At 48.1% G+C, this 25385-nt stretch overlaps 1 protein-coding gene across 1 annotated transcript in view; it reads right to left on the bottom strand.

The window, feature by feature from the left end:
• The window catches only part of trpc6b (transient receptor potential cation channel, subfamily C, member 6b), a 96231-nt gene that overhangs the window by 24555 nt on the left and 46291 nt on the right, over window positions 1-25385 (bottom strand). The window contains exons 6-7 of the mRNA XM_036965696.1: window positions 22207-22434; window positions 18498-18762 (exon numbers count right to left, since the gene is read on the bottom strand). Coding sequence (XP_036821591.1) covers window positions 18498-18762; window positions 22207-22434 — 493 coding nt within the window. The remainder of the gene's footprint in view (window positions 1-18497; window positions 18763-22206; window positions 22435-25385) is intronic.

The following is a 25385-nucleotide window of genomic DNA, read 5'->3' as shown; positions in this document are numbered from 1 at the left end:
CTATCTGTAAATGATGTCTGAGTGTTGGAGTGTTCCCCTGGCTATCTGTAAATGATGTCTGAGTGTTGGAGTGTTCCCCTGGCTATCTGTAAATGATGTCTGAGTGTTGGAGTGTTCCCCTGGCTATCTGTAAATCATGTCTGAGTGTTGGAGTGTACCCCAGGCTATCTGTAAATGATGTCTGAGTGTTGGAGTGTTCCCCTGGCTATCTGTAAATGATGTCTGAGTGTTGGAGTGTTCCCCTGGCTATCTGTAAATCATGTCTGAGTGTTGGAGTGTTCCCCTGGCTATCTGTAAATGATGTCTGAGTGTTGGAGTGTTCCCCTGGCTATCTGTAAATGATGTCTGAGTGTTGGAGTGTTCCCCTGGCTGTCTGTAAATGATGTCTGAGTGTTGGAGTGTTCCCCTGGCTATCTGTAAATCATGTCTGAGTGTTGGAGTGTGCCCCTGGCTATCTGTAAATGATGTCTGAGTGTTGGAGTGTTCCCCTGGCTATCTGTAAATGATGTCTGAGTGTTGGAGTGTTCCCCTGGCTATCTGTAAATGATGTCTGAGTGTTGGAGTGTTCCCCTGGCTATCTGTAAATCATGTCTGAGTGTTGGAGTGTACCCCAGGCTATCTGTAAATGATGTCTGAGTGTTGGAGTGTTCCCCTGGCTATCTGTAAATGATGTCTGAGTGTTGGAGTGTTCCCCTGGCTGTCTGTAAATGATGTCTGAGTGTTGGAGTGTTCCCCTGGCTATCTGTAAATGATGTCTGAGTGTTGGAGTGTTCCCCTGGCTATCTGTAAATGATGTCTGAGTGTTGGAGTGTGCCCCTGGCTATCTGTAAATGATGTCTGAGTGTTGGAGTGTTCCCCTGGCTATCTGTAAATGATGTCTGAGTGTTGGAGTGTGCCCCTGGCTATCTGTAAATGATGTCTGAGTGTTGGAGTGTTCCCCTGGCTATCTGTAAATGATGTCTGAGTGTTGGAGTGTTCCCCTGGCTGTCTGTAAATGATGTCTGAGCGTTGGAGTGTTCCCCTGGCTATCTGTAAATGATGTCTGAGTGTTGGAGTGTTCCCCTGGCTGTCTGTAAATGATGTCTGAGTGTTGGAGTGTTCCCCTGGCTGTCTGTAAATGATGTCTGAGTGTTGGAGTGTTCCCCTGGCTATCTGTAAATGATGTCTGAGTGTTGGAGTGTTCCCCTGGCTGTCTGTAAATGATGTCTGAGTGTTGGAGTGTTCCCCTGGCTATCTGTAAATGATGTCTGAGTGTTGGAGTGTTCCCCTGGCTGTCTGTAAATCATGTCTGAGTGTTGGAGTGTTCCCCTGGCTGTCTGTAAATGATGTCTGAGTGTTGGAGTGTTCCCCTGGCTGTCTGTAAATGATGTCTGAGTGTTGGAGTGTTCCCCTGGCTATCTGTAAATGATGTCTGAGTGTTGGAGTGTTCCCCTGGCTATCTGTAAATGATGTCTGAGTGTTGGAGTGTTCCCCTGGCTATCTGTAAATGATGTCTGAGTGTTGGAGTGTTCCCCTGGCTGTCTGTAAATGATGTCTGAGTGTTGGAGTGTTCCCCTGGCTGTCTGTAAATGATGTCTGAGTGTTGGAGTGTTCCCCTGGCTATCTGTAAATCATGTCTGAGTGTTGGAGTGTGCCCCAGGCTGTCTGTAAATGATGTCTGAGTGTTGGAGTGTTCCCCTGGCTGTCTGTAAATGATGTCTGAGTGTTGGAGTGTTCCCCTGGCTATCTGTAAATGATGTCTGAGTGTTGGAGTGTTCCCCTGGCTATCTGTAAATGATGTCTGAGTGTTGGAGTGCACCCGGGGCTATCTGTAAATGATGTCTGAGTGTTGGAGTGTGCCCCAGGCTGTCTGTAAATGATGTCTGAGTGTTGGAGTGTTCCCCTGGCTGTCTGTAAATGATGTCTGAGTGTTGGAGTGTTCCCCTGGCTATCTGTAAATGATGTCTGAGTGTTGGAGTGTTCCCCTGGCTGTCTGTAAATGATGTCTGAGTGTTGGAGTGTTCCCCTGGCTGTCTGTAAATGATGTCTGAGTGTTGGAGTGTTCCCCTGGCTGTCTGTAAATGATGTCTGAGTGTTGGAGTGTTCCCCTGGCTATCTGTAAATGATGTCTGAGTGTTGGAGTGTTCCCCTGGCTGTCTGTAAATGATGTCTGAGTGTTGGAGTGTTCCCCTGGCTATCTGTAAATGATGTCTGAGTGTTGGAGTGTTCCCCTGGCTGTCTGTAAATGATGTCTGAGTGTTGGAGTGTTCCCCTGGCTATCTGTAAATGATGTCTGAGTGTTGGAGTGTTCCCCTGGCTATCTGTAAATGATGTCTGAGTGTTGGAGTGTTCCCCTGGCTGTCTGTAAATGATGTCTGAGTGTTGGAGTGTTCCCCTGGCTATCTGTAAATCATGTCTGAGTGTTGGAGTGTGCCCCTGGCTATCTGTAAATGATGTCTGAGTGTTGGAGTGTTCCCCTGGCTATCTGTAAATGATGTCTGAGTGTTGGAGTGTTCCCCTGGCTATCTGTAAATGATGTCTGAGTGTTGGAGTGTTCCCCTGGCTATCTGTAAATCATGTCTGAGTGTTGGAGTGTACCCCAGGCTATCTGTAAATGATGTCTGAGTGTTGGAGTGTTCCCCTGGCTATCTGTAAATGATGTCTGAGTGTTGGAGTGTTCCCCTGGCTATCTGTAAATCATGTCTGAGTGTTGGAGTGTTCCCCTGGCTATCTGTAAATGATGTCTGAGTGTTGGAGTGTTCCCCTGGCTATCTGTAAATGATGTCTGAGTGTTGGAGTGTTCCCCTGGCTGTCTGTAAATGATGTCTGAGTGTTGGAGTGTTCCCCTGGCTATCTGTAAATCATGTCTGAGTGTTGGAGTGTGCCCCTGGCTATCTGTAAATGATGTCTGAGTGTTGGAGTGTTCCCCTGGCTATCTGTAAATGATGTCTGAGTGTTGGAGTGTTCCCCTGGCTATCTGTAAATGATGTCTGAGTGTTGGAGTGTTCCCCTGGCTATCTGTAAATCATGTCTGAGTGTTGGAGTGTACCCCAGGCTATCTGTAAATGATGTCTGAGTGTTGGAGTGTTCCCCTGGCTATCTGTAAATGATGTCTGAGTGTTGGAGTGTTCCCCTGGCTGTCTGTAAATGATGTCTGAGTGTTGGAGTGTTCCCCTGGCTATCTGTAAATGATGTCTGAGTGTTGGAGTGTTCCCCTGGCTATCTGTAAATGATGTCTGAGTGTTGGAGTGTGCCCCTGGCTATCTGTAAATGATGTCTGAGTGTTGGAGTGTTCCCCTGGCTATCTGTAAATGATGTCTGAGTGTTGGAGTGTGCCCCTGGCTATCTGTAAATGATGTCTGAGTGTTGGAGTGTTCCCCTGGCTATCTGTAAATGATGTCTGAGTGTTGGAGTGTTCCCCTGGCTGTCTGTAAATGATGTCTGAGCGTTGGAGTGTTCCCCTGGCTATCTGTAAATGATGTCTGAGTGTTGGAGTGTTCCCCTGGCTGTCTGTAAATGATGTCTGAGTGTTGGAGTGTTCCCCTGGCTGTCTGTAAATGATGTCTGAGTGTTGGAGTGTTCCCCTGGCTATCTGTAAATGATGTCTGAGTGTTGGAGTGTTCCCCTGGCTGTCTGTAAATGATGTCTGAGTGTTGGAGTGTTCCCCTGGCTATCTGTAAATGATGTCTGAGTGTTGGAGTGTTCCCCTGGCTGTCTGTAAATCATGTCTGAGTGTTGGAGTGTTCCCCTGGCTGTCTGTAAATGATGTCTGAGTGTTGGAGTGTTCCCCTGGCTGTCTGTAAATGATGTCTGAGTGTTGGAGTGTTCCCCTGGCTATCTGTAAATGATGTCTGAGTGTTGGAGTGTTCCCCTGGCTATCTGTAAATGATGTCTGAGTGTTGGAGTGTTCCCCTGGCTATCTGTAAATGATGTCTGAGTGTTGGAGTGTTCCCCTGGCTGTCTGTAAATGATGTCTGAGTGTTGGAGTGTTCCCCTGGCTGTCTGTAAATGATGTCTGAGTGTTGGAGTGTTCCCCTGGCTATCTGTAAATCATGTCTGAGTGTTGGAGTGTGCCCCAGGCTGTCTGTAAATGATGTCTGAGTGTTGGAGTGTTCCCCTGGCTGTCTGTAAATGATGTCTGAGTGTTGGAGTGTTCCCCTGGCTATCTGTAAATGATGTCTGAGTGTTGGAGTGTTCCCCTGGCTATCTGTAAATGATGTCTGAGTGTTGGAGTGCACCCGGGGCTATCTGTAAATGATGTCTGAGTGTTGGAGTGTGCCCCAGGCTGTCTGTAAATGATGTCTGAGTGTTGGAGTGTTCCCCTGGCTGTCTGTAAATGATGTCTGAGTGTTGGAGTGTTCCCCTGGCTATCTGTAAATGATGTCTGAGTGTTGGAGTGTTCCCCTGGCTGTCTGTAAATGATGTCTGAGTGTTGGAGTGTTCCCCTGGCTGTCTGTAAATGATGTCTGAGTGTTGGAGTGTTCCCCTGGCTGTCTGTAAATGATGTCTGAGTGTTGGAGTGTTCCCCTGGCTATCTGTAAATGATGTCTGAGTGTTGGAGTGTTCCCCTGGCTGTCTGTAAATGATGTCTGAGTGTTGGAGTGTTCCCCTGGCTATCTGTAAATGATGTCTGAGTGTTGGAGTGTTCCCCTGGCTGTCTGTAAATGATGTCTGAGTGTTGGAGTGTTCCCCTGGCTATCTGTAAATGATGTCTGAGTGTTGGAGTGTTCCCCTGGCTATCTGTAAATGATGTCTGAGTGTTGGAGTGTTCCCCTGGCTATCTGTAAATGATGTCTGAGTGTTGGAGTGTTCCCCTGGCTATCTGTAAATGATGTCTGAGTGTTGGAGTGTTCCCCTGGCTGTCTGTAAATGATGTCTGAGTGTTGGAGTGTTCCCCTGGCTATCTGTAAATGATGTCTGAGTGTTGGAGTGTACCCCAGGCTATCTGTAAATGATGTCTGAGTGTTGGAGTGTTCCCCTGGCTGTCTGTAAATCATGTCTGAGTGTTGGAGTGTTCCCCTGGCTGTCTGTAAATGATGTCTGAGTGTTGGAGTGTTCCCCTGGCTGTCTGTAAATCATGTCTGAGTGTTGGAGTGTTCCCCTGGCTATCTGTAAATGATGTCTGAGTGTTGGAGTGTTCCCCTGGCTATCTGTAAATGATGTCTGAGTGTTGGAGTGTTCCCCTGGCTATCTGTAAATGATGTCTGAGTGTTGGAGTGTTCCCCTGGCTATCTGTAAATGATGTCTGAGTGTTGGAGTGTTCCCCTGGCTATCTGTAAATGATGTCTGAGTGTTGGAGTGTTCCCCTGGCTGTCTGTAAATCATGTCTGAGTGTTGGAGTGTTCCCCTGGCTATCTGTAAATGATGTCTGAGTGTTGGAGTGTTCCCCTGGCTATCTGTAAATGATGTCTGAGTGTTGGAGTGTTCCCCTGGCTGTCTGTAAATGATGTCTGAGTGTTGGAGTGTTCCCCTGGCTATCTGTAAATGATGTCTGAGTGTTGGAGTGTACCCCAGGCTATCTGTAAATGATGTCTGAGTGTTGGAGTGTTCCCCTGGCTGTCTGTAAATCATGTCTGAGTGTTGGAGTGTTCCCCTGGCTGTCTGTAAATGATGTCTGAGTGTTGGAGTGTTCCCCTGGCTGTCTGTAAATCATGTCTGAGTGTTGGAGTGTTCCCCTGGCTGTCTGTAAATGATGTCTGAGTGTTGGAGTGTTCCCCTGACTCTCTGTAAATGATGTCTGAGTGTTGGAGTGTTCCCCTGGCTGTCTGTAAATGATGTCTGAGTGTTGGAGTGTTCCCCTGGCTGTCTGTAAATCATGTCTGAGTGTTGGAGTGTTCCCCTGGCTATCTGTAAATGATGTCTGAGTGTTGGAGTGTTCCCCTGGCTATCTGTAAATGATGTCTGAGTGTTGGAGTGTTCCCCTGGCTATCTGTAAATGATGTCTGAGTGTTGGAGTGTTCCCCTGGCTGTCTGTAAATGATGTCTGAGTGTTGGAGTGTTCCCCTGGCTGTCTGTAAATGATGTCTGAGTGTTGGAGTGTTCCCCTGGCTATCTGTAAATGATGTCTGAGTGTTGGAGTGTACCCCAGGCTATCTGTAAATGATGTCTGAGTGTTGGAGTGTTCCCCTGGCTATCTGTAAATCATGTCTGAGTGTTGGAGTGTTCCCCTGGCTGTCTGTAAATGATGTCTGAGTGTTGGAGTGTTCCCCTGGCTGTCTGTAAATCATGTCTGAGTGTTGGAGTGTTCCCCTGGCTGTCTGTAAATGATGTCTGAGTGTTGGAGTGTTCCCCTGACTCTCTGTAAATGATGTCTGAGTGTTGGAGTGTTCCCCTGGCTGTCTGTAAATGATGTCTGAGTGTTGGAGTGTTCCCCTGGCTGTCTGTAAATCATGTCTGAGTGTTGGAGTGTTCCCCTGGCTATCTGTAAATGATGTCTGAGTGTTGGAGTGTTCCCCTGGCTATCTGTAAATGATGTCTGAGTGTTGGAGTGTTCCCCTGGCTATCTGTAAATGATGTCTGAGTGTTGGAGTGTTCCCCTGGCTATCTGTAAATGATGTCTGAGTGTTGGAGTGTTCCCCTGGCTATCTGTAAATGATGTCTGAGTGTTGGAGTGTTCCCCTGGCTATCTGTAAATGATGTCTGAGTGTTGGAGTGTTCCCCTGGCTATCTGTAAATGATGTCTGAGTGTTGGAGTGTACCCCTGGCTGTCTGTAAATCATGTCTGAGTGTTGGAGTGTTCCCCTGGCTATCTGTAAATGATGTCTGAGTGTTGGAGTGTTCCCCAGGCTATCTGTAAATGATGTCTGAGTGTTGGAGTGTACCCCAGGCTATCTGTAAATGATGTCTGAGTGTTGGAGTGTTCCCCTGGCTATCTGTAAATCATGTCTGAGTGTTGGAGTGTTCCCCTGGCTATCTGTAAATGATGTCTGAGTGTTGGAGTGTTCCCCTGGCTATCTGTAAATGATGTCTGAGTGTTGGAGTGTTCCCCTGGCTATCTGTAAATGATGTCTGAGTGTTGGAGTGTACCCCTGGCTATCTGTAAATGATGTCTGAGTGTTGGAGTTGTCACGCCCTGACCATAGTTTACTTTGTATTTTCTATGTTTTGATTGGTCAGGGTGTGATCTGAGTGGGCATTCTATGTTTCATGTCTTGTTTGTCTATTTCTATGTTCAGCCTGATATGGTTCTCAGTCAGAGGCAGGTGTTCATCATTGTCTCTGATTGGGAACCATATTTAGGTAGCCTGGGGTTCACTGTGTGTTGGGGGGTGATTGTTCCTGTCTATGTGTTTTCACCAGATAGGCTGTTTAGGTTTTCGTTACGTTTATTGTTTTTGTAGTGTTTGTGTTTAGTGTGGTTTTTCATTAAACATGAATCGCAATCTACACGCTGCATTTTGGTCCGACTCTCCTTCTCACGAAGAAAACCGTTACAGAATCACCCACCACAAAAGGACCAAGCAGCGTGTCAACAGGCAGGAGCAGCGCGAGGAGACGCGCAATAAGGATTTCTGGACATGGGAGGAAATCCTCGACGGGAGAGGACCCTGGGCTAAACCAGGGGAGTGTAGCCGCACTAAGGTGCAGCGGGAGAAGAAACAACAGGAACAGCCCAAGGAGGAGTACAGTATGGAGTATACTACTTGGGAGGAGATCGACAGGTGGGCGGCCGACCCAGGGAGAGTGCCGGAGCCCGCTTGGGATTCGCTGGAGCAGTGCGAGGAAGGTTACCGTAGAATGGAGGCGGTGAAAGCAGAGAGGCGCTGGTATGAGAAGGCAGCTCGGCGACGCGGATGGAAGCTTGAGAGGCAGCCCCAAAAATTTCTTGGGGGGGGGCTAACAGGGAGTATGGCTATGCCAGGTAGGAGACCTGGGCAGACTCCCTGTGCTTACCGGGGGGCTAGAGAGACCGGACAGGCACCGTGTTATGCAGTGGTGCGCACGGTGTCTCCAGTGCGGGTGCATAGCCCGGTGCGGTATATTCCAGCTCCGCGTGTCTGCCGGGCTAGATTGAGCGTCGAGCCTAATGCCATGAAGCCGGCTCTACGCAGCTGGTCCCCAGTGCGTCTCCTTGGGCCGGTTTACATGGCACCAGCCTTGCGCTCGGTGTCTCCGGTTCGCCTGCATAGTCCAGTGCGGGCTATTCCACCTCGCCGCACTGGCAGGGCGACCGTGAGCATTCAACCAGGTAAGGTTGGGCAGGCTCGGTGCTCAAGAGCTCCAGTGCGCCTGCACGGTCCGGTTTTTCCAGTACCACCTCCACACCCCAGCCCTCCGGTAGCAGCTCCCCGCACCAGGCTTCCTGTGCGTGTTCTCGGCCCAGTACCACCAGTGCCAGCACCACGCATCAGGCCTACAGTGCGCCTCGCCTGTCCAGCGCTGTCGGAGCCCTCCTCCTCTCCAGCGCTGTCGGAGTCTCCCGCCTGTTTAGCGCTGTCAGAGCTTTCCGCCTCTACAGCGCTGCCAGGTTCTCCCGCCTGTTCAGAGCTGCCAGTTAGCATAGAGCTGCCAGTTAGCATAGAGCTGCCAGTTAGCATAGAGCTGCCAGTTAGCATAGAGCTGCCAGTTAGCATAGAGCTGCCAGTTAGCATAGAGCTGCCAGTTAGCATAGAGCTGCCAGTTAGCAAGGAGCTGCCAGTCTGCAAGGAGCTGCCAGTCTGCAAGGAGCTGCCAGTCTGCAAGGAGCCGCCAGAGCTGCCAGTCTGCAGGATGCCGCCAAAGCTGCCAGTCTGCAAGGAGCCGCCAGAGCTGCCAGTCTGCAAGGAGCCGCCAGAGCTGCCAGTCAGCATGGAGCAGCCAGGGCCGCCAGTCAGCATGGAGCAGCCAGGGCCGCCAGTCAGCATGGAGCAGCCAGGGCCGCCAGTCAGCATGGAGCAGCCAGGGCCGCCAGTCAGCATGGAGCAGCCAGGGCCGCCAGTCAGCATGGAGCAGCCAGTCAGCATGGAGCAGCCAGTCAGCATGGAGCAGCCAGTCAGCATGGAGCGGCCAGAGCTGCCAGTCAGCATGGAGCAGCCAGTCAGCATGGAGCAGCCAGAGCTGCCAGTCAGCATGGAGCAGCCAGTCAGAATGGAGCAGCCAGAGCTGCCAGTCAGCATGGAGCAGCCAGTCAGCATGGAGCAGCCAGAGTTGCCAGTCAGCATGGAGCAGCCAGTCAGCATGGAGCAGCCAGAGCTACCAGTCATCATGGAGCAGCCAGAGCAGTCTGCCAGCATGGAGCAGCCAGAGCTGTCAGTCAGCATGGAGCAGCCAGAGCAGCCAGTCTGTGTCGACCAGTCTCTTCCAGATCTGCCCGTCGTCCAGACTCTTCCAGATCTGCCCGTCGTCCAGACTCTTCCAGATCTGCCAGTCGTCCAGACTCTTCCAGATCTGCCAGTCGTCCAGACTCTTCCAGATCTGCCAGTCGTCCAGACTCTTCCAGATCTGCCAGTCGTCCAGACTCTTCCAGATCTGCCAGTCGTCCAGACTCTTCCAGATCTGCCAGTCGTCCAGACTCTTCCAGATCTGCCAGTCGACCAGACTCTTCCAGATCTGCCAGTCGACCAGACTCTTCCAGATCTGCCAGTCGACCAGACTCTTCCAGATCTGCCAGTCGACCAGACTCTTCCAGATCTGCCAGTCGACCAGACTCTTCCAGATCTGCCAGTCGACCAGACTCTTCCAGATCTGCCAGTCGACCAGACTCTTCCAGATCTGCCAGTCGACCAGACTCTTCCAGATCTGCCAGTCGTCCAGACTCTCTCAGATCTGCCAGTCGTCCAGATTCTCCCAGATCCGCCAGTCAGCCAGGATCTTACAGAACCGCCAGCCAGCCAGGATCTGCCGGATCTAACCACCTGCCTGAGCTTCTTCTCAGTGCTGAGCTTCTTCTCAGTGCTGAGCTTCCTCTCAGGGCTGAGCTACCCATCTGTCCCGAGTTACCTCTGTCCCGAGCTGTCCCTCTGTCCCATGTTATCATTGTGGTGGGTAACCTATTTAGGGACGTTTAGGAGGGGGATTAAAACTGTCATGGAGTGGGGTCCACGTCCAGCGCCAGAGCCGCCACCGCGGACAGATGCCCACCCAGACCCTCCCCTATAGGTTCAGGTTTTGCGGCCGGAGTCCGCACCTTGGGGGGGGGGTACTGTCACGCCCTGACCATAGTTTACTTTGTATTTTCTATGTTTTGATTGGTCAGGGTGTGATCTGAGTGGGCATTCTATGTTTCATGTCTTGTTTGTCTATTTCTATGTTCAGCCTGATATGGTTCTCAGTCAGAGGCAGGTGTTCATCATTGTCTCTGATTGGGAACCATATTTAGGTAGCCTGGGGTTCACTGTGTGTTGGGGGGTGATTGTTCCTGTCTATGTGTTTTCACCAGATAGGCTGTTTAGGTTTTCGTTACGTTTATTGTTTTTGTAGTGTTTGTGTTTAGTGTGGTTTTTCATTAAACATGAATCGCAATCTACACGCTGCATTTTGGTCCGACTCTCCTTCTCATAAAGAAAACCGTTACAGGAGTGTTCCCCTGGCTATCTGTAAATGATGTCTGAGTGTTGGAGTGTTCCCCTGGCTATCTGTAAATGATGTCTGAGTGTTGGAGTGTTCCCCTGGCTATCTGTAAAGTATGTCTGAGTGGTGGAGTGTTCCCCTGGCTGTCTGTAAATGATGTCTGAGTGTTGGAGTGTTCCCCTCGCTATCTGTAAATCATGTCTGAGTGTTGGAGTGTACCCCAGGCTATCTGTAAATGATGTCTGAGTGTTGGAGTGTTCCCCTCGCTATCTGTAAATGATGTCTGAGTGGTGGAGTGTTCCCCTGGCTATCTGTAAATGATGTCTGAGTGTTGGAGTGTTCCCCTGGCTATCTGTAAATGATGTCTGAGTGTTGGAGTGTTCCCCTGGCTATCTGTAAATTATGTCTGAGTGTTGGAGTGTTCCCCTGGCTATCTGTAAATGATGTCTGAGTGTTGGAGTGTTCCCCTGGCTATCTGTAAATGATGTCTGAGTGTTGGAGTGTTCCCCTGGCTATCTGTAAATGATGTCTGAGTGTTGGAGTGTTCCCCTGGCTATCTGTAAATGATGTCTGAGTGTTGGAGTGTTCCCCTCGCTATCTGTAAATCATGTCTGAGTGGTGGAGTGTTCCCCTGGCTATCTGTAAATGATGTCTGAGTGTTGGAGTGTTCCCCTGGCTATCTGTAAATCATGTCTGAGTGTTGGAGTGTACCCCAGGCTATCTGTAAATGATGTCTGAGTGTTGGAGTGTTCCCCTCGCTATCTGTAAATGATGTCTGAGTGGTGGAGTGTTCCCCTGGCTATCTGTAAATGATGTCTGAGTGTTGGAGTGTTCCCCTGGCTATCTGTAAATGATGTCTGAGTGTTGGAGTGTTCCCCTGGCTATCTGTAAATGATGTCTGAGTGTTGGAGTGTTCCCCTGGCTATCTGTAAATGATGTCTGAGTGTTGGAGTGTTCCCCTGGCTATCTGTAAATGATGTCTGAGTGTTGGAGTGTTCCCCTGGCTATCTGTAAATGATGTCTGAGTGTTGGAGTGTTCCCCTGGCTGTCTGTAAATGATGTCTGAGTGTTGGAGTGTTCCCCTGGCTGTCTGTAAATGATGTCTGAGTGTTGGAGTGTTCCCCTGGCTATCTGTAAATGATGTCTGAGTGTTGGAGTGTACCCCAGGCTATCTGTAAATGATGTCTGAGTGTTGGAGTGTTCCCCTGGCTGTCTGTAAATCATGTCTGAGTGTTGGAGTGTTCCCCTGGCTGTCTGTAAATGATGTCTGAGTGTTGGAGTGTTCCCCTGGCTGTCTGTAAATCATGTCTGAGTGTTGGAGTGTTCCCCTGGCTGTCTGTAAATGATGTCTGAGTGTTGGAGTGTTCCCCTGACTCTCTGTAAATGATGTCTGAGTGTTGGAGTGTTCCCCTGGCTGTCTGTAAATGATGTCTGAGTGTTGGAGTGTTCCCCTGGCTGTCTGTAAATCATGTCTGAGTGTTGGAGTGTTCCCCTGGCTATCTGTAAATGATGTCTGAGTGTTGGAGTGTTCCCCTGGCTATCTGTAAATGATGTCTGAGTGTTGGAGTGTTCCCCTGGCTATCTGTAAATGATGTCTGAGTGTTGGAGTGTTCCCCTGGCTATCTGTAAATGATGTCTGAGTGTTGGAGTGTTCCCCTGGCTATCTGTAAATGATGTCTGAGTGTTGGAGTGTTCCCCTGGCTATCTGTAAATGATGTCTGAGTGTTGGAGTGTTCCCCTGGCTATCTGTAAATGATGTCTGAGTGTTGGAGTGTACCCCTGGCTGTCTGTAAATCATGTCTGAGTGTTGGAGTGTTCCCCTGGCTATCTGTAAATGATGTCTGAGTGTTGGAGTGTTCCCCAGGCTATCTGTAAATGATGTCTGAGTGTTGGAGTGTACCCCAGGCTATCTGTAAATTATGTCTGAGTGTTGGAGTGTTCCCCTGGCTATCTGTAAATCATGTCTGAGTGTTGGAGTGTTCCCCTGGCTATCTGTAAATGATGTCTGAGTGTTGGAGTGTTCCCCTGGCTATCTGTAAATGATGTCTGAGTGTTGGAGTGTTCCCCTGGCTATCTGTAAATGATGTCTGAGTGTTGGAGTGTACCCCTGGCTATCTGTAAATGATGTCTGAGTGTTGGAGTTGTCACGCCCTGACCATAGTTTACTTTGTATTTTCTATGTTTTGATTGGTCAGGGTGTGATCTGAGTGGGCATTCTATGTTTCATGTCTTGTTTGTCTATTTCTATGTTCAGCCTGATATGGTTCTCAGTCAGAGGCAGGTGTTCATCATTGTCTCTGATTGGGAACCATATTTAGGTAGCCTGGGGTTCACTGTGTGTTGGGGGGTGATTGTTCCTGTCTATGTGTTTTCACCAGATAGGCTGTTTAGGTTTTCGTTACGTTTATTGTTTTTGTAGTGTTTGTGTTTAGTGTGGTTTTTCATTAAACATGAATCGCAATCTACACGCTGCATTTTGGTCCGACTCTCCTTCTCACGAAGAAAACCGTTACAGAATCACCCACCACAAAAGGACCAAGCAGCGTGTCAACAGGCAGGAGCAGCGCGAGGAGACGCGCAATAAGGATTTCTGGACATGGGAGGAAATCCTCGACGGGAGAGGACCCTGGGCTAAACCAGGGGAGTGTAGCCGCACTAAGGTGCAGCGGGAGAAGAAACAACAGGAACAGCCCAAGGAGGAGTACAGTATGGAGTATACTACTTGGGAGGAGATCGACAGGTGGGCGGCCGACCCAGGGAGAGTGCCGGAGCCCGCTTGGGATTCGCTGGAGCAGTGCGAGGAAGGTTACCGTAGAATGGAGGCGGTGAAAGCAGAGAGGCGCTGGTATGAGAAGGCAGCTCGGCGACGCGGATGGAAGCTTGAGAGGCAGCCCCAAAAATTTCTTGGGGGGGGGGCTAACAGGGAGTATGGCTATGCCAGGTAGGAGACCTGGGCAGACTCCCTGTGCTTACCGGGGGGCTAGAGAGACCGGACAGGCACCGTGTTATGCAGTGGTGCGCACGGTGTCTCCAGTGCGGGTGCATAGCCCGGTGCGGTATATTCCAGCTCCGCGTGTCTGCCGGGCTAGATTGAGCGTCGAGCCTAATGCCATGAAGCCGGCTCTACGCAGCTGGTCCCCAGTGCGTCTCCTTGGGCCGGTTTACATGGCACCAGCCTTGCGCTCGGTGTCTCCGGTTCGCCTGCATAGTCCAGTGCGGGCTATTCCACCTCGCCGCACTGGCAGGGCGACCGTGAGCATTCAACCAGGTAAGGTTGGGCAGGCTCGGTGCTCAAGAGCTCCAGTGCGCCTGCACGGTCCGGTTTTTCCAGTACCACCTCCACACCCCAGCCCTCCGGTAGCAGCTCCCCGCACCAGGCTTCCTGTGCGTGTTCTCGGCCCAGTACCACCAGTGCCAGCACCACGCATCAGGCCTACAGTGCGCCTCGCCTGTCCAGCGCTGTCGGAGCCCTCCTCCTCTCCAGCGCTGTCGGAGTCTCCCGCCTGTTTAGCGCTGTCAGAGCTTTCCGCCTCTACAGCGCTGCCAGGTTCTCCCGCCTGTTCAGAGCTGCCAGTTAGCATAGAGCTGCCAGTTAGCATAGAGCTGCCAGTTAGCATAGAGCTGCCAGTTAGCATAGAGCTGCCAGTTAGCATAGAGCTGCCAGTTAGCATAGAGCTGCCAGTTAGCATAGAGCTGCCAGTTAGCAAGGAGCTGCCAGTCTGCAAGGAGCTGCCAGTCTGCAAGGAGCTGCCAGTCTGCAAGGAGCCGCCAGAGCTGCCAGTCTGCAGGATGCCGCCAAAGCTGCCAGTCTGCAAGGAGCCGCCAGAGCTGCCAGTCTGCAAGGAGCCGCCAGAGCTGCCAGTCAGCATGGAGCAGCCAGGGCCGCCAGTCAGCATGGAGCAGCCAGGGCCGCCAGTCAGCATGGAGCAGCCAGGGCCGCCAGTCAGCATGGAGCAGCCAGGGCCGCCAGTCAGCATGGAGCAGCCAGGGCCGCCAGTCAGCATGGAGCAGCCAGTCAGCATGGAGCAGCCAGTCAGCATGGAGCAGCCAGTCAGCATGGAGCGGCCAGAGCTGCCAGTCAGCATGGAGCAGCCAGTCAGCATGGAGCAGCCAGAGCTGCCAGTCAGCATGGAGCAGCCAGTCAGAATGGAGCAGCCAGAGCTGCCAGTCAGCATGGAGCAGCCAGTCAGCATGGAGCAGCCAGAGTTGCCAGTCAGCATGGAGCAGCCAGTCAGCATGGAGCAGCCAGAGCTACCAGTCATCATGGAGCAGCCAGAGCAGTCTGCCAGCATGGAGCAGCCAGAGCTGTCAGTCAGCATGGAGCAGCCAGAGCAGCCAGTCTGTGTCGACCAGTCTCTTCCAGATCTGCCCGTCGTCCAGACTCTTCCAGATCTGCCCGTCGTCCAGACTCTTCCAGATCTGCCAGTCGTCCAGACTCTTCCAGATCTGCCAGTCGTCCAGACTCTTCCAGATCTGCCAGTCGTCCAGACTCTTCCAGATCTGCCAGTCGTCCAGACTCTTCCAGATCTGCCAGTCGTCCAGACTCTTCCAGATCTGCCAGTCGTCCAGACTCTTCCAGATCTGCCAGTCGTCCAGACTCTTCCAGATCTGCCAGTCGACCAGACTCTTCCAGATCTGCCAGTCGACCAGACTCTTCCAGATCTGCCAGTCGACCAGACTCTTCCAGATCTGCCAGTCGACCAGACTCTTCCAGATCTGCCAGTCGACCAGACTCTTCCAGATCTGCCAGTCGACCAGACTCTTCCAGATCTGCCAGTCGACCAGACTCTTCCAGATCTGCCAGTCGACCAGACTCTTCCAGATCTGCCAGTCGTCCAGACTCTCTCAGATCTGCCAGTCGTCCAGATTCTCCCAGATCCGCCAGTCAGCCAGGATCTTACAGAACCGCCAGCCAGCCAGGATCTGCCGGATCTAACCACCTGCCTGAGCTTCTTCTCAGTGCTGAGCTTCTTCTCAGTGCTGAGCTTCCTCTCAGGGCTGAGCTACCCATCTGTCCCGAGTTACCTCTGTCCCGAGCTGTCCCTCTGTCCCATGTTATCATTGTGGTGGGTAACCTATTTAGGGACGTTTAGGAGGGGGATTAAAACTGTCATGGAGTGGGGTCCACGTCCAGCGCCAGAGCCGCCACCGCGGACAGATGCCCACCCAGACCCTCCCCTATAGGTTCAGGTTTTGCGGCCGGAGTCCGCACCTTGGGGGGGGGGTACTGTCACGCCCTGACCATAGTTTACTTTGTATTTTCTATGTTTTGATTGGTCAGGGTGTGATCTGAGTGGGCATTCTATGTTTCATGTCTTGTTTGTCTATTTCTATGTTCAGCCTGATATGGTTCTCAGTCAGAGGCAGGTGTTCATCATTGTCTCTGATTGGGAACCATATTTAGGTAGCCTGGGGTTCACTGTGTGTTGGGGGGTGATTGTTCCTGTCTATGTGTTTTCACCAGATAGGCTGTTTAGGTTTTCGTTACGTTTATTGTTTTTGTAGTGTTTGTGTTTAGTGTGGTTTTTCATTAAACATGAATCGCAATCTACACGCTGCATTTTGGTCCGACTCTCCTTCTCATAAAGAAAACCGTTACAGGAGTGTTCCCCTGGCTATCTGTAAATGATGTCTGAGTGTTGGAGTGTTCCCCTGGCTATCTGTAAATGATGTCTGAGTGTTGGAGTGTTCCCCTGGCTATCTGTAAAGTATGTCTGAGTGGTGGAGTGTTCCCCTGGCTGTCTGTAAATGATGTCTGAGTGTTGGAGTGTTCCCCTCGCTATCTGTAAATCATGTCTGAGTGTTGGAGTGTACCCCAGGCTATCTGTAAATGATGTCTGAGTGTTGGAGTGTTCCCCTCGCTATCTGTAAATGATGTCTGAGTGGTGGAGTGTTCCCCTGGCTATCTGTAAATGATGTCTGAGTGTTGGAGTGTTCCCCTGGCTATCTGTAAATGATGTCTGAGTGTTGGAGTGTTCCCCTGGCTATCTGTAAATTATGTCTGAGTGTTGGAGTGTTCCCCTGGCTATCTGTAAATGATGTCTGAGTGTTGGAGTGTTCCCCTGGCTATCTGTAAATGATGTCTGAGTGTTGGAGTGTTCCCCTGGCTATCTGTAAATGATGTCTGAGTGTTGGAGTGTTCCCCTGGCTATCTGTAAATGATGTCTGAGTGTTGGAGTGTTCCCCTCGCTATCTGTAAATCATGTCTGAGTGGTGGAGTGTTCCCCTGGCTATCTGTAAATGATGTCTGAGTGTTGGAGTGTTCCCCTGGCTATCTGTAAATGATGTCTGAGTGTTGGAGTGTTCCCCTGGCTATCTGTAAATGATGTCTGAGTGGTGGAGTGTTCCCCTGGCTATCTGTAAATGATGTCTGAGTGTTGGAGTGTTCCCCTGGCTATCTGTAAATCATGTCTGAGTGGTGGAGTGTTCCCCTGACTCTCTGTAAATGATGTCTGAGTGTTGGAGTGTTCCCCTGGCTATCTGTAAATGATGTCTGAGTGTTGGAGTGTTCCCCTCGCTATCTGTAAATCATGTCTGAGTGGTGGAGTGTTCCCCTGACTCTCTGTAAATGATGTCTGAGTGTTGGAGTGTTCCCCTGGCTATCTGTAAATGATGTCTGAGTGTTGGAGTGTTCCCCTGGCTATCTGTAAATGATGTCTGAGTGTTGGAGTGTTCCCCTGGCTATCTGTAAATGATGTCTGAGTGTTGGAGTGTTCCCCTGGCTGTCTGTAAATGATGTCTGAGTGTTGGAGTGTTCCCCTGGCTATCTGTAAATGATGTCTGAGTGTTGGAGTGTTCCCCTGGCTATCTGTAAATGATGTCTGAGTGTTGGAGTGTTCCCCTGGCTATCTGTAAATGATGTCTGAGTGTTGGAGTGTTCCCCTGGCTATCTGTAAATGATGTCTGAGTGTTGGAGTGTTCCCCTGGCTATCTGTAAATGATGTCTGAGTGTTGGAGTGTTCCCCTGGCTATCTGTAAATGATGTCTGAGTGTTGGAGTGTTCCCCTGGCTATCTGTAAATGATGTCTGAGTGTTGGAGTGTTCCCCTGGCTATCTGTAAATGATGTCTGAGTGTTGGAGTGTTCCCCTGGCTATCTGTAAATGATGTCTGAGTGTTGGAGTGTTCCCCTGGCTGTCAAAAAAAGTAATAAAAAAGGAAATTGTGCCGTCTGGTTTGCTAAATATAAGAAATGTGATATATAGCATTTACTTTTACTTTGTACTTTTACTCAAGAATGACAATTGAGTACTTTTTCCACCACTGCACTCAAGTACTATTTTCCTGGGTGACTTTCCCTTTTACTGGAGTCATTTCATATTAAGGTATTTTCTCAAGTATGACAATTGTGTATTTTTTCCACCTCTGTGTCATACCCAAGAAGACTTGAGGCTGTAGTCGCTGCCAGAGGTGCTTCAAGAAAGTACTGAGTAAAGGGTCTGAATACTTATGTAAATGTAATATGAGTTTTTTTTTAAATAAATTAACACAATGATCTAAAAACCTGTTTTTGCTTGGTCATTATGGGGTATTGTGACGTTATTATAGAGTATTGTGATGTCATTATGGGGTATTGTGACGTCATTATGGGGTATTGTGATGTCATTATGGGGTATTGTGATGTTATTATGGGGTATTGTGATGTCATTATGGGGTATTGTGATGTCATTATGGGGTATTGTGATGTCATTATGAGGTATTGTGATGTCATTATGGGGTATTGTGATGTCATTATGGGGTATTGTGATGTCATTATGGGGTATTGTGATGTCATGGGGTATTGTGATGTTATTATGGGGTATTGTGATGTCATTATGAGGTATTGTGATGTCATTATGAGGTATTGTGATGTCATTAAGGGGTATTGTGATGTCATTATGAGGTATTGTGTGTAGATTGATGAGGGGAAAAAACTATTTAATCCATTTTAGAATAAGGCTGTAACGTAATAAAATGCGGTAAAAGTCAAGGGCTCTGAACACTTTCCGACGGCACTGTGTGTATCCATTTCCTCTATAATTACATAACTCACGTGGTGAAGGCGTCGTTCTGCTTGGCTCCCAGGTAGTATGAGTAGAGATTGAACATTCCAAACATGAAGGCCACAAAAACCATGATGAAGATCACCATGAACTTGAAGATATCTTTCACCGTGCGTCCCAGAGATATCTGCAGGGGCCCGAAACTCTCATTGGCTGGGAGGATGTAGGCGATGCGAGAGAAGCTCAGTACCACAGCAATGGAATACAGACCCTCTGAGATGATCTGGGGGTCCGAGGGAACCCAGTTATTACGGGCTAGAGAGAGAGAGAGAAAGAGAGATACAGAAATTGCTGTATCATTCAGAACTTTTTCCATGGAGATGAGAACTATGGCTCAATCGCATGTTCAGGTAGACTGATCCCACTGTGTCCATCACAGTGAAGGGAGGGAGGTTCCCACACTGTTGTTCTGAAATAGCCCTGTAGCAGAGGAGGATCACAGAGGTCAAAGACAGAACACTGACAATCACAGAGGGGCCAAAATACTGTAATCACTCTAACATATGTGACACCAGGAAATAGATATTTAACATACAGTTGAAGTCGGAAGTTTACATACACTCAGGTTAGAGTCATTAAAACTCATTATTTAACCATTCCACAAATTTCTTGTTAACAAACTATAGTTTCGGCAAGTCGGTTAGGACATCTACTTTGTGCATGACACAAGTCATTTTTCCAACAATTGTTTACAGACAGATTATTTCACTTATAATTCACTGTATCACAATTCCAGTGGGTTAGACGTTTACATACACTAGGTTGACTGTGCCTTTAAACAGCTTGGAAAATTCCAGAAAATGACGTCATGGCTTTAGAAGCTTCTGATAGGCTAATTGACATAATTTGAGTCAATTGGAGGTGTACCTGTGGATGTATTTCAAGGCCTACCTTCAAACTCAGTGCCTCTTTGCTTGACATCATGGGAAAATCAAAAGAAATCAGCCAAGACCTCAGTAAAAAAATTGTAGACCTCCACAAGTCTGGATCATCCTTGGGAGCAATTTCCAAAATCCAGAAAATACCACGTTCATCTGTACAAACAATAGTACACAAGAATAAACACCATGTGACCACGCAGCCATCATACCGCTCAGGAAGGAGACATGTTCTGTCTCCTAGAGATGAACGTACTTTGGTGCGAAAAGTGTAAATCAATCCCAGAACAACATCAAAGGACCTTGTGAAGATACTGGAGGAAACAGGTACAAAAGTATCTATGTCCACAGTAAAACGAGTCCTATATCAACCTAACCTGAAAGGCCACTCAGCAAGGAAGAAGCCACTGCTCCAAAACCGCCATAAAAAAGCCAGACACTACGGTTTGCAAATGCACATGGGGACAAAGATCGTATTTTTTTGAGAAATGTCCTCTGGTCTGATGAAACAAAAATAGAACTGTTTGACCATAATGACCATCGTTTGGAGGAAAAAGGGGGAGGCTTGCAAGCCGAAGAACACCATCCCAACCATGAAGCACGAGGGTGGCAACATCATGGTGTGGGGTTGATAGATGGCATCATGAGAGAGGAAAATTATGCGGATATACTGAAGCAACATCTCAAGACATAAGTTAAAGCTTGGTCACAAATGGTTCTTCCAAATGGACAATAACTGCAAGCACACTTTCAAAGTTGTGGCAAAATGTGATGAAAGAAATAAAAGCTGAAATAAATCATTCTCTCTACTATTATTCTGACATTTCACATTGTTAAAATAAAGTGGTGATCCTAACTGACCTAATTGTTACCAGGATTAAATGTCAGGAATTGTGAAAAACAGAGTTTAAATTTATTTGGCTAAGGTGTATGTAAATTTCCCAACTTCAACTGTATACACTATGTCTACTTGGATGGGGTCTCGGCAAACGGAGCATGAGCAGCATTTTCCTTTTCATTGGTCATGAAGTGACCGATAACTCCGGCACCTGATATGTTCGGCAGCTTTTGTCTGGGCAAAGGTGCCTTTTGAATTTATTCTACTGTCATGAATAACATGCACTGTGATATTTTTTAGCTTGGGTGCCGGTTTCTTTCCGTTTGGCTTGACAATGAGCAATGGAGTTGGCAAGAGCACAATTTGATCAGGGGCCAGGCTAGCTGACAACAAATGGATCAGGGACCAGACTAGCTGGCAACAAATGGATCAGGGAACAGGCTAGCTGGCAACAAATGGATCAGGGATCAGGCTAGCTGGCAACAAACATATCAGGGACCAGGCTAGCTGGCAACAAATGGATCAGGGACCAGGCTAGCTGGCAACAAATGGATCAGGGAACAGGCTAGCTGGCAACAAATGGATCAGGGACCAGGCTAGCTGACAACAAATGGATCAGGGACCAGGCTAGCTGACAACAAACAGATCAGGGACCAGACTAGCTGGCAACAAACGGATCAGGGACCAGGCTAGCTGGCAACAAACGGATCAGGGATCAGGCTAGCTGGCAACAAACGGATCAGGGATCAGGCTAGCTGGCAACAAACATATCAGGGACCAGATTAGCTGGCAACAAATGGATCAGGGACCAGGCTAGCTGGCAACAAACGGATCAGGGAACAGGCTAGCTGGCAACAAACAGATCAGGGATCAGGCTAGCTGGCAACAAATGGATCAGGGACCAGACTAGCTGGCAACAAACGGATCAGGGACCAGGCTAGCTGGCAACAAACGGATCAGGGATCAGGCTAGCTGGCAACAAACGGATCAGGGATCAGGCTAGCTGGCAACAAACATATCAGGGACCAGATTAGCTGGCAACAAATGGATCAGGGACCAGGCTAGCTGGCAACAAACGGATCAGGGAACAGGCTAGCTGGCAACAAACAGATCAGGGATCAGGCTAGCTGGCAACAAATGGATCAGGGACCAGACTAGCTGGCAACAAACGGATCAGGGACCAGGCTAGCTGGCAACAAACGGATCAGGGAACAGGCTAGCTGGCAACAAACAGATCAGGGATCAGGCTAGCTGACAACAAACGGATCAGGGACCAGACTAGCTGGCAACAAACAGATCAGGGACCAGGCTAGCTGGCAACAAACGGATCAGGGGCCAGGCTAGCTGGCAACAAACGGATCAGGGACCAGGCTAGCTGGCAACAAACAGATCAGGGGCCAGGCTAGCTGACAACAAATGGATCAGGGACCAGGCTAGCTGACAACAAATGGATCAGGGACCAGGCTAGCTGACAACAAATGGATCAGGGACCAGGGTAGCTGACAACAAATGGATCAGGGACCAGGCTAGCTGGCAACAAATGGATCAGGGACCAGGCTAGCTGACAACAAATGGATCAGGGACCAGGCTAGCTGACAACAAATGGATCAGGGAACAGGCTAGCTGACAACAAATGGATCAGGGATCAGGCTAGCTGGCAACAAACAGATCAGGGAACAGGCAAGCTGGCAACAAACAGATCAGGGAACAGGCTATGAAATATTACTAATATAAAGCAACCTTGACCAGCCCCCCTAGCAGACCCAGACTGTAGTACTCTGTCTCTGGGGACAGCTGGAGTACTCTGTCTCTGGGGCCAGCTGGAGAACTCTGTCTCTGGGGCCAGCTGGAGAACTCTGTCTCTGGGGCCAGCTGGAGAACTCTGTCTCTGGGGCCAGCTGGAGAACTCTGTCTCTGGGGCCAGCTGGAGAACTCTATCTCTGGGGCCAGGGTAATGTTGGGCAGGTTTCTGTTTGCACTCACCCAGTCTGTAGTACTCTATCTCTGGGACCAGGGTAATGTTGGACAGGTCGGTATAGTGCTTGTTGACGTAGCTCTGTGCTGAATACGCATGCCAGAACGCCATAAATCTAGTGATGAAGGATGTCACGAAAAGGCTCAGCATTCCAAAGTCTAGAAGATTCCATGTCTCCGAAAGATATTCCCGAGCCCCCTGGGACCAAATCTCCTTACACTCAGCCCAGACCATTCCTGGAAGAAGAGAGAGAAAACAACCACATGTCAGAAAGACATATTCTGCCTCACAAATTGTACCCTATGTATAGTGCACTACTTTGGTGCAGGACCCATAGAGCTCTCCCTCTCCCATAGGGATCTGGTCCAAAGTAATGCACTATGTATAGAAGAGGCTACCATGTGGGAGGAAGATATTGACTTTAATTTTTCCTCTAATACGAACAGACTAATGTGGTGCCAGTATATAAGGACAGACTAATGTGGTGCCAGTATATAAGGACATACTAATGTGGTGCCAGTATATTAGAACAGACTAAGGTGGTGCCAGTATATAAGAACAGACTAATGTGGTGCCAGTATATATGAACAGACTAATGTGGTGCCAGTATATAAGAACAGACTAATGTGGTGCCAGTATATAAGAACAGACTAATGTGGTGCCAGTATATATGAACAGACTAATGTGGTGCCAGTATATAAGAACAGATTAATGTGGCGCCAGTATATAAGAACAGATTAATGTGGCGCCAGTATATAAGAACAGATTAATGTGGCGCCAGTATATAAGGACAGATTAATGTGGTGCCAGTATATAAGAACAGATTAATGTGGTGCCAGTATATAAGAACAGATTAATGTGGCGCCAGTATATAAAGAACAAATTAATGTGGTGCCAGTATATAAGAACAGATTAATGTGGTGCCAGTATATAAGAACAGATTAATGTGGTGCCAGTATATAAGAACAGATTAATGTGGCGCCAGTATATAAAGAACAAATTAATGTGGTGCCAGTATATAAGAACAGACTAATGTGGTACCAGTATATAAGAACAGATTAATGTGGTGCCAGTATATAAGAACAGACTAATGTGGTACCAGTATATAAGAACAGATTAATGTGGTGCCAGTATATAAGAACAGACTAATGTGGTGCCAGTATATAAGAACAGACTAATGTGGTGCCAGTATATAAGAACAGACTAATGTGGTGCCAGTATATGAAATCAGATTAATGTGGTGCCAGTATATAAGGACAGACTAATGTGGTGCCAGTATATAAGATCAGATTAATGTGGTGCCAGTATATAAGGACAGATTAATGTGGTGCCAGTATATAAGAACAGACTAATGTGGTGCCAGTATATAGGACCAGATTAATGTGGTGCCATGATATATGATCAGATTAATGTGGTACCAGTATATAAGAACAGACTAATGTGGTGCCAGTATATAAGAACAGACTAATGTGGTGCCAGTATATAAAATCAGATTAATGTGGTGCCAGTATATAAGAACAGACTAATGTGGTGCCAGTATATAAGAACAGACTAATGTGGTGCCAGTATATAAAATCAGATTAATGTGGTGCCAGTATATAAGGACAGACTAATGTGGTGCCAGAGTGGCTGCTGCCAACACACTGACACTGACACTGACTCAACTCCAGACACTTTAATAATGGGAATTGATGGGAAATGTAAATATATCACTAGCCACTTTAAACAATGCTACCTTATATAATGTTACTTACCCTGCATTATTCATCTCATATGCATACATATATACTGTACTCTATATCATCGACTGAATCCTTATGTAATACATGTATCACTAGCCACTTTAACTATGCCACTTTGTTTACATACTCACCTCATGTATATACTGTACTCGATACCATCTACTGTATCCTGCTTATGCTGCTCTGTACCATCACTCATTCATATATCCTTATGTACATATTCTTTATCCCCTTACACTGTGTACAAGACAGTAGTTTTGGAATTGTTAGTTAGATTACTTGTTGGTTATTACTGCATTGTCGGAACTAGAAGCACAAGCATTTCGCTACACTCGCATTAACATCTGCTAACCATGTGTATGTGACAAATAAAATTTGATTTGATTAGATTAGATTTGATTTTATATAAGGACAGACTAATGTGGTGCCAGTATATAAGGACAGACTAATGTGGTGCCAGTATATAAGAACAGACTAATGTGGTGCCAGTATATAAGGACAGATTAATGTGTTGCCAGTATATAAGAACAGACTAATGTGGTGCCATGATATATGATCAGATTTTATTTATTTATTTATTTATTTATTTTACCTTTATTTAACCAGGTAGGCAAGTTGAGAACAAGTTCTCATTTACAATTGCGACCTGGCCAAGATAAAGCAAAGCAGTTCGACAGATACAACAACACAGAGTTACACATGGAGTAAAACAAACATACAGTCAATAATAAAGTATAAACAAGTCTATATACAATGTGAGCAAATGAGGTGAGAAGGGAGGTAAAGGCAAAAAAGGCCTTGGTGGCAAGGTAAATACAATATAGCAAGTAAAACACTGGAATGGTAGTTTTGCAATGGAAGAATGTGCAAAGTAGAAATAAAAATAATGGGGTGCAAAGGAGCAAAATAAATAAATAAATTAAATACAGTTGGGAAAGAGGTAGTTGATAGGGCTAAATTATAGGTGGGCTATGTACAGGTGCAGTAATCTGTGAGCTGCTCTGACAGTTGGTGCTTAAAGCTAGTGAGGGAGATGAGTGTTTCCAGTTTCAGAGATTTTTGTAGTTCGTTCCAGTCATTGGCAGCAGAGAACTGGAAAGAGAGGCGGCCAAAGAAAGAATTGGTTTTGGGGGTGACTAGAGAGATATACCTGCTGGAGCGTGTGCTACAGGTGGGAGATGCTATGGTGACCAGCGAGCTGAGATAAGGGGGGACTTTACCTAGCAGGGTCTTGTAGATGACATGGAGCCAGTGGGTTTGGCGACGAGTATGAAGCGAGGGCCAGCCAACGAGAGCGTACAGGTCGCAATGGTGGGTAGTATATGGGGCTTTGGTGACAAAACGGATTGCACTGTGATAGACTGCATCCAATTTGTTGAGTAGGGTATTGGAGGCTATTTTGTAAATTACATCGCCAAAGTCGAGGATTGGTAGGATGGTCAGTT

The sequence above is a fragment of the Oncorhynchus mykiss genome, chromosome 27 (assembly GCF_013265735.2).
Source record: "Oncorhynchus mykiss isolate Arlee chromosome 27, USDA_OmykA_1.1, whole genome shotgun sequence".
Classification (NCBI taxonomy): Eukaryota; Metazoa; Chordata; class Actinopteri; order Salmoniformes; family Salmonidae; genus Oncorhynchus; species Oncorhynchus mykiss.
The sequence above is the reverse complement of the archived record's forward strand: the minus strand, read 5'-3'. Positions and strand labels throughout refer to the sequence as shown.